Source organism: Monopterus albus, unplaced genomic scaffold, assembly GCF_001952655.1.
Source record: "Monopterus albus unplaced genomic scaffold, M_albus_1.0 scaffold195.1, whole genome shotgun sequence".
Classification (NCBI taxonomy): Eukaryota; Metazoa; Chordata; class Actinopteri; order Synbranchiformes; family Synbranchidae; genus Monopterus; species Monopterus albus.
The window spans coordinates 33,686-42,085 of NW_018128075.1; the positions used below are offsets into that span (position 1 = coordinate 33,686).

Below are 8,400 nucleotides of genomic sequence, written 5' to 3' on the forward strand. Positions count from 1 at the left end.
CGTCTCTGAGGGATATATATCGGAGGTTGTGACTCGTCTGCATCTTAACCATCACTCACATCCACAGCCACTCGCAGACGCACAAACACGTGTCTGGTTGATTCTGAGCGACGGCGCAGACAAAGAGCAGACTCCAGCGATGAGGTCCCTGTTGAAGCTGGTTTTGATTCTGCTCTGTGTCCAGAGGGGAGAGGGCCACTGGCTGAGATCACTGGTTGGTAAGTGCTACAGGGAAGCTCGTGACCTATGACCTTATGTGCTTTAGGAGCATAAGCCTAAATATTATGATATTAATCATTTTGAACTCTGTTTTTCTGACTCTTAAAATGTATTAATTTTTAGTCAGAGTATAAAAAATGGTATTTCAGTGTGGACTGGGGTGAAGATTGAAACAGGTTTTGATTGGCTGGTTTTCTAGCAGTAGCTTTATATATCAGATGTGTAGATACGTTTTGTCTTCTTTTCCAGATCAGAGAGAAGAAACAGCATCTGCACACACATCTGCAAATGAGGACAAAAGTAGTAGATATTCAGCTGAAGATGACGGCCAAACAGAAGCTTCTGGAGTTGGGTCATCATTTGATCCCATCATCGCAGTCCGGTCACGCCGCTCTGCTCCAGACTCCCAGTGCAGCCTGCGCTCCATCCTACTGCAGGTTCGAGACCTCGGGCTGGGCTACGACTCAGACGAGACTATCCTCTTCAAGTACTGCAGCGGGATGTGCCCTTTGGTTCGCTCCAACCATGACCTCACCCTTACTAACCTGTTGATCAGTGGGGCGATTCCTCACTCAACCCCTGGCGAGCTATGGCACAACGCGCCCTGCTGCAGGCCCACCCACCACGAGGACATGGCCTTCCTCGACAACTTGCATCACTGGCACAAGGTGGAGAAGCTACTGGCAGCGGGCTGCAGCTGTGTGGGCTAGACAGCTGTGTGTGAAAGGGGGGAGGAGAGAGGTTAGGGGTGTACAACGATACGTTTGCTCTTAAATGGGGAGTTTCATTTCAAAATGATGCTGCTGAGGAACCTGAAACCTCATTTATGTGAAAACGCAATAAGCACAAAATGAAATCAGTTTTTGTTGAAACCTCCTAAATCCAGTTTTGGTGATTTAAGAACTCTTAGCATATTCAAGCATTAAAAAACTCTTCTGATAGCAGTCAAGCTACAAAAAACACAGGCTTCTGTTTTTAGCTCATCATCGGTTGCATTCTTAGAAAAGGGAGTTTTCCATCTGAAGCCAGCATACGTTCTTCAAATGTAAATACTTTTTAAAGAATGAAGGCACTGCTATTGTCAGCTGATCTGACAAAGCATCTAAAAGAGTAAATGGAGTCAAGATCCTACTACAACCTACTTGACTATTTTTGTAAATAAGCTGATATCTGTTTATATAAAACCTTCAGTGCAATTTTGCTGTTGACAACACAACAGATCACGTGTATGAAGCTGCGCATATACACTCCTGGTCGGACAAACGCAGCTGAGTGAAGATCTTTACAATTCAGAAATAGCCCCACAACATGATTAAAAATGTATTTATGTAAGTTATTTATTTATTTTGGTGCCATTCTTTTGTCATGCTGATTAACTTATTTTGTCATGTGCCCATCTTTATGTTCACTGTGTGTACAGTTCCCAGTTAATAAAGATAAACTTGCAAACAAATCAGTGTTTGTGGCAGTTTTTGTAAAAGAGAGAAATCGTGAGACAAGGTGTAATTTACAGAAGAAAATGTTTATTCAAGGTTTTGTATAAAAATATACGTTTTGCACACAAACAGAGTCCATGGTGTGCTTGTGTCCACACAAGCGATATTTAGTTTTGAATGTTTAGCTAACTCTAATAAATCCAACAGGACATGAAGGCAGATAAGCTCAGGATCATTTTTTGTCTTTATTTGTGTCAGCTAAACATTCACCTATAAAGATCTTTTTAAACAAACACTTTTACTGAATATTTTCTCTCCTTCAGCTCCCAGTAGAAGTCTGTGTGACTGGAGCTCAGAATAACCCGGATCCACAGACACTGACACATTTCACTGGTGTTGCTGGTGTGTATGTACTGATATAGCACCAAACCGCCAGGTTATTTGTTTGACACATGAGTAAGTCAAACATTTTAGCTGGGTCTCTTTGGATCACAGTATAATGTTTATCCAAGTCCAGATGTTCACCCACCATATGCCCGGCTATTGGCAGCTTGAAAATGCAGCATTTGCCTACTTTCGCCCTCTCTATGTGGCTGCTGCATCCTCCTGTGTCTCCTCTGGCTCTGCCCCCCACATCTGGATACGTCCCTCCATGGCTGTGAGGAGGCAGGTCTCTGTGGGGTGGAAGGACAGCGACTGGACAACAGCTTTTCCCACTGGTAGCTTCAATGACAATGAGCCCTGGAAGTCAGAGAGCCAACAAAATGTCACAATCATGTTTTCAGTGAACTTCCTGTAACAGCTTTTTAAATAAAGTTAGACTGTATTTGTATTAAATTTAGTGGACAGAGGCTTTGGGTAAAAGGATGACATGTCCGTGTGTTTGTGAAAAAATCTGACAACCTGGATACATGTAATAAAATAAGGCTCAAGTAGAAGAGTCTCAGTCGACTGACAGGTCTCTTGACTAATAACTGGACTATTCGACTACGGGGGGGGGGCTAGTGTTAGGTCATAAAATCAGTTCTGTCTACTGAAGTTCTGTTATGTGATTTACACTTTGGAAACAAATGTAACCAGATGCTGACCTCCACCAGGTCCCAGCAGTAGACATGTCCGTCCTCTGAGCAGCTCAGGACGTGGGTGTCTCTGCTGGACAGGCAGCAGTCCAGCTTGTAGCCCTTCATCGTATGTCCTGTGTACCTGAGTGAAACAAACAAAACAATACATCAGGGATGTTTTAGAGACATTTGCAATCAATAGTTTTTGAATCTCATAATGTTCCCTTCAATTGAGGCTGTGTTAGAAAGATAAAGACTCATAAAACTGACATGATTTTTGATGTTTTAGTTGGTGAAATTTCATTGGATCGGTGAGTTGGATTATTATTAGCTCCAGTTCCAGCTGCACCACACTGTACTGTCCTACTGGGGTTTAAAAAAAAGCTTTTACTGATTTAAAGTAAAGTAAACGTTAGGACAAAACACAAGTGAGCCACTTTGTCCCTCGTGGTAATAATGATTAAGTCCTTGCACTGCAAATAGTATTTTACTTAAATCACATTTTTACTTGGATTTACCTATTTTGGCATCATCTAATTTTCATGTTTTATACAAGAAAAAGTTTACTTACTAAAGTTTTCTATATATAAACTGATTGAGTCATCCAGCAGTGTGTCCCATCTTTTAGTATTAAGATTGTGTAAAAAACAAACAAACAAAAAAAGCTTTTTATGGATGAGTTGACCATTATTTGATGCCACAATGGGGACACGTCACACTGTAAATGGGAGTGAACAGCACTCACTCTCCGAGCATTTCACCCGTGCTCTTATCCAGTAGCCTGACTGTTGAGTCCAGACTGGAGCTCAGAGTGCACTGACCATCGTGACTGAAACACACACACGTGATTGGACCTGGAACACACAAACACATACACAAGTTACAGGGATCTCCATTTCCAGTGTAAATGTTACTTTTATATGGATGTAAATAAAGGCTGACAAAAGCTGTTACTTTATTTTGACTAACAGTTGCTGTCGTGACATTTTATGGATGTTGAAAAGATTACTAACTGCTGATGAAGTCAGTATGCAGCTGGCCCATTCTCAGGTCGTAGCGCCTCACTCTGCCATCCACGGACCTAACCAGAACATTTCAAACAGTGTCACAGGGAAATCTAAAAATCTGATCTCTGGCTAACTGGTAGAAAGGTCAGTAACAAAAAGAAAATCTTGAGATCAGCTCCAGATGAGGATGACTTATATTGAGTTTCATGGCAAAGGCCACGTCTACTGTGCTGACCCAGTAAGCAGCTCATGTTGTGCCACCTTCAGGCTGCTGACACCGTCCCGAGCTTCGTCAAGAATCTGGATGGGCTTGTATCCCCTGGACCTGGTGTCCCAGCACCGAACTGTCCCATCTATGGACCCTGAATGGTGAGAAAAGACACAAGACGCAGAATATAAATACACACACTGAATGCAAATAAATATAGACATTTTGTGAGTAAATATTAAAACCTAATTAAAAACATTTAATGATTAGAATTATTCTTGATGGCTTAGTCACAATTGGAAAGACAGTGGAAAGACATTTCACACTGGACACATTACCGTATCCACTAACTATTGTGCTTTGTAGCCACTTCACATGAGTGAAGACCCACCAGACAAGATGACGGTTGCTTCCTCATTGAACTGGACACAGTTGACTTTCTGTCAACACAAAATTCAAGTGAGTTAAAAAAAAACAAAAAAACTAACCAAACAAAAGTATGGAGACACAAAAGAACAAGGAACGCAAACTACACAGGTGCTACAAATAAGGATGAAAAGCTTTTTAAATGAAACAGACTTAAGAAAAATCAGGTTAGACAGAATTATAAAGAGCAGAACTGACCCCAGCGTGACCTCTGAGTTTGCGTGTGACCTGGCCTGTGGCAACATCCCACAGGATCACTGTCTTATCAGAGCTGCAGGAGCAAATCTGACTGTTGTCATAGGAACTGTGGAAGCAGCCAATGAGAAAAAAGTTTTTTCATCCAGGGGCCAAAGAGCTGTGTTATATAATTCTGTATAGACAGTAAACACATGATGGAAACATTATGAAGTGCCTAATCTGGACTAACTATTTTTATATTCATCACAGTGTTTCAGCATTTCTTCAAATTTACACTCACTGATCATGTGCTTCTAATAGTGCTCATTAACCTTCCTGTCTAGAGGAGGCTGTGATAATCATCTCACCCATCCGCATCCAGAACCTCGTATCCATGGCCACTGTATGTCTTCAGCAGAGTCCCTCGGCTCGTGCTCCACAGCTTGATTGATTTGTCACTGCCACAAGAGAGCAGGTAGTTCCCATCAGCTGACCAGACAGGGTGATAGGAGACAGAGACAAATACTGTATAAGTTGATGACATTTCATGTCCCATGACCCACATGGAGGATTCACACCAAGACTGGATTACCAACTGGGCAAAGCAGGAAACTACCCAGGAAACTCCACCTTACCAGGACACCCGAAAAGCCCCAGGTTTACTCTACATCATTTGGGTCTATACAATCTGATTAAATGCAAATTTGTTAGAAATTTAAACATTTGAAAAGCTTGTAACAATACATGTTTGTCTTTTTTTGGTTTAAAAATGACTGAAGTTATGAATCAGCCATCAAAATGGTTGTCAGTTACTTTTCAATCAATGAATTAAATAATAATTTATTCTCTAAAGTACTGGCTAGTTCCTGGGGAAATAATGAAACTGCCACATACAGTGCAGTGAGGGCCAATAACTCAACAACACATTTTTTGTTGAGGGTCTCCAAAGGAGGTTAATCCAACCACGGTCCACACTCAAGGTGCTGCAGGCTGTGTGCTTTGATAAACTACAGTAAGTATGGCACACAATCACACAAAATAAGTAAATGTATTTACCTTACCTGAGCCAGTCTACTGTCAGACTATAGTATGCATTTGTCCATTAGAATGATGAACATCTTGTCCCTTTCTTACCATTGAAGCGAACAGCTCTGACAGCTCCTTGCTGACAGTCTATGGTCCTGAGCAGATACTGGGGAAGCTGAGGAGCCTGGGGTCTGGGCTGAGGAAACGCCATGACATAAGCTGCGTCGAAAAACACAACACAAACATGTGAGCCATACCATAATATTACTTTAGACAGAACTAGTGTGTTTTACTATAACGATACGGCACAGAGTCACAAGCTGGGGCTAGCAGACCGCGTCAATCATCATCAATTAACCAATCGCATCATCAACTTACATAGCTTGGTAGACCCGATATGGTTATAATGAAGATAATGATGATGATAACAATACGTTTATCACTTTGGTAGACCCGATATGGTTATAATGATGACGATGATGATGATAACAATACGTTTATCACAACTTTGTTATCATTTTCTTGCTTCTTACACTAATTTTACCCATCATGCTTGGAGGTACGCGCAATGCACACTGGGGTGACATACTCACGTCAAAATAAAAGTTCTAAACTCAACTTCCCGTTTCATATTCGTGGGCATAATGGCTAACAGATTGCTGTACGTTTTTATTTTGAAATGACCGGATATAAGCCCCGCCCCCCCCCTTTTTTTCCTCCATTTCCGAGGAGGCAGATCAGCTGTGTGGTGGTTACCTGAATTTAAATTTCTTTGAAAAAGCACACACAAAAAAATAAGTGTGTTATACAATATCATGTCCTCAAACAACATGGCAGACCCAAGGAGACCAAATAAGATTTTAAGGTGAGTCTGTTATACAGAAAATATAGCTTTACTTGACGGAATTTGCTAATGACAGCTAACAGCTAGCTAGGCTACTAGCTTACATTGACCTGTAACACACAGCTATCCCCAGTTTTTGCCTTTCAGAGGCACAACACTTGGCTATCACACCCTATTACCATAGTTTAAGGGATCGACGACTTGCTGATTTAGCTGTCGTTAGGATTTAACACTACACTAAAAGCCACCATACAAAGGATGTCGGTGATTTAATTGTTGTGTTTCTTAAACTAGCGATTTTTTAAGCAAGAGAGTAGTTTTTCGATTTGTGTTTTGACATTTATTCCATTTGGCTTATCAACAAGCAAGCTACTTTCTCATCGGGCTTCTTTTCACTCAGTCTTTCAGTATAGGCCTTTTTAGTCATTGATTTATTTAGTTTGTGTGTGGGACCACGGTCGGGAACAGTTTCATTGAGGTGCACGATAATTATCTAGTGACTTGATGCATAAATGACTGTGGATAAAGTGGTGATATTAGAGTGTATAAACCATATGACTATAAACCTGACTGGTCTGCACAGAGCTGGACTAAAGACTGAGCCAGCCTTTCTTGTTGGAAGTCAGTGTTGGAGCTCAAAAATGCTGTGGTTGTGGTTGAATGGAAGCAAGTCTATGCACCTGGGTTTAGAAGTCTTATGGAAAGTTTTCCCAGAGAAGCAGGGGCTGGTGTAACAGCAGAGCAGTGCCCGTGGTTTGGAAATAATATGGGTGTAACAGTGCCCGGATCTCACAAAACAAATTAAGCCATCCAAAGTCAAGTCATTTTTTTTCCCATATAGCTCAGTGTCACATATTTGTCTCTATGGGCTTTTTAATCACCACAGCAGCATGACACCGTCAGAGGAGGGCTCCTTCTTCCAGACTGTGAATTAGAATCTCTGAAGTTTTGGTATGTTGCATAGGAGGGAATAAAAGAAGAATTTAAAATAATTTTGACCTATGTTTGGTTAATATACATTTGTGGTGCCTCAGATACAAGCCCCCAAGCACAGAGGCCAACCCCACGCTGGAGGACCCCACACCTGACTACATGAACCTGCTTGGTATGATCTTCAGCATGTGTGGACTGATGCTCAAGGTGACCCACAGACACGCACACACACCCCTTGTTCTCTGCCTTTGTATATGCTTATGTGCGTTTGTGTGTCCATGCTGAAGGGTAGACCTTGACCAGAGCCCCTTTGTTCCATTTATAAGATTGAAGGTAACCTCACCTTTTTAAATGAAAGGATGAAGGGCAGCTTTTGATTTTCAGTACAAAGGACACACTAAGCAGTAGGCTAGTGTGGCCTCCCAGACCAGTAGTAGATAATTTGTGTAGTTGAGTCCCTTTCCATCAACAAAGAGCTGTTTTTCTTGTTGGTGTAAATTCTTATTTCAAAATAAATTGTTTTTTCCGGATAATATTTATTCTCTCTCGAGGAGTAAGGTTCCGGTGTTTTGTTATTGGACTTCTGTGCTAGTCACAGTTTGTCCATAACGAACACCATGTTCAAGCATAAGGGTGTCCATCAGTGCACATGGCACCAGGACACCCTAGGACGGAGGTCGATGATCGACTTTGTGGTTGTTTCATCTGACCTCCGGCCGTAAGTCTTGGACACTCGGGTGAAGAGGGGGCGGAGCTGTCAACTGATCACCACCTGGTGGTGAGCTGGATCCGATGGTGGGGGAGGAAGCTGGACAGGCTCAGCAAACCCAAATGTATTGTCAAGGTCTGTTGGGAACGTTTAGCAGAATCCCCTGTCAGAGAGAGCTTCAACTCCCGCCTCCGGCAGAGCTTTGACCCGAATCCGGTGGGAGGCTGGAGATATTGAGTCCGAGTGGACCATATTCTCCCCCTCCATTGCCGATGCGGCCGTTCGGAGCTGTGGCCGTAAGGTCTCCGGTGCCTGTCGTGGTGGCAATCCCCGAACCCGGTGGTGGACACCGGA

At 42.3% G+C, this 8,400-nt stretch overlaps 3 protein-coding genes across 5 annotated transcripts in view; 2 read left to right on the forward strand and 1 right to left on the reverse strand.

The window, feature by feature from the left end:
• Positions 1-139: 139 nt before the first annotated feature.
• LOC109970348 (persephin) lies at positions 140-929 on the forward strand. The gene is made up of 2 exons (XM_020617851.1): positions 140-218; positions 469-929. The coding sequence occupies exons 1-2, from the start codon at positions 140-142 to the stop codon at positions 927-929; spliced, it is 540 nt and encodes a 179-aa protein (XP_020473507.1).
• Positions 930-1,730: 801 nt separating this feature from the next.
• wdr83 (WD repeat domain containing 83) lies at positions 1,731-6,199 on the reverse strand. 3 transcript variants are annotated; one of them, XM_020617871.1, is made up of 11 exons: positions 6,004-6,199; positions 5,939-5,942; positions 5,669-5,779; positions 4,903-5,023; positions 4,556-4,661; positions 4,323-4,371; positions 3,959-4,085; positions 3,730-3,797; positions 3,462-3,570; positions 2,744-2,858; positions 1,731-2,396 (listed from the first exon to the last, which is right to left on the reverse strand). In XM_020617871.1, exons 3-11 carry the CDS (start codon positions 5,769-5,771, stop codon positions 2,241-2,243), a joined length of 954 nt encoding a protein of 317 aa, XP_020473527.1. In that variant the 5' UTR covers positions 5,772-5,779; positions 5,939-5,942; positions 6,004-6,199; the 3' UTR covers positions 1,731-2,240. The 3 variants fall into 3 exon arrangements, with proteins under 3 accessions (XP_020473527.1, XP_020473528.1, XP_020473526.1); XM_020617872.1 differs by lacking the exon at positions 5,939-5,942 and having other exon boundaries at positions 6,154-6,199; XM_020617870.1 differs by lacking the exon at positions 6,004-6,199 and having other exon boundaries at positions 1,732-2,396; positions 5,939-6,003.
• Positions 6,200-6,273: 74 nt separating this feature from the next.
• Positions 6,274-8,400, forward strand: part of wdr83os (WD repeat domain 83 opposite strand) — a 5,758-nt gene continuing 3,631 nt past the window's right edge. The window contains exons 1-2 of the mRNA XM_020617873.1: positions 6,274-6,425; positions 7,439-7,544. Of these exons, the coding sequence (XP_020473529.1) occupies positions 6,376-6,425; positions 7,439-7,544 (156 nt within the window). The 5' untranslated portion in view covers positions 6,274-6,375. The remainder of the gene's footprint in view (positions 6,426-7,438; positions 7,545-8,400) is intronic.

Coding starts and splice junctions, on each gene's coding strand:
- LOC109970348 (XM_020617851.1), top strand. CDS start 140: ATGAGGTCCCTGTTGAAGCTGGTTTTGATTCTGCTCTGTGTCCAGAGG. Junction 219..468: donor CTGGCTGAGATCACTGGTTG/GTAAGTGCTACA, acceptor CTTCTTTTCCAG/ATCAGAGAGAAGAAACAGCA.
- wdr83 (XM_020617872.1), bottom strand. CDS start 5,771: ATGGCGTTTCCTCAGCCCAGACCCCAGGCTCCTCAGCTTCCCCAGTAT. Junction 4,086..4,322: donor AGCAACCGTCATCTTGTCTG/GTGGGTCTTCAC, acceptor CTCACCATTCAG/GGTCCATAGATGGGACAGTT. Junction 2,859..3,461: donor ACGGGTGAAATGCTCGGAGA/GTGAGTGCTGTT, acceptor TGTTTCACTCAG/GTACACAGGACATACGATGA.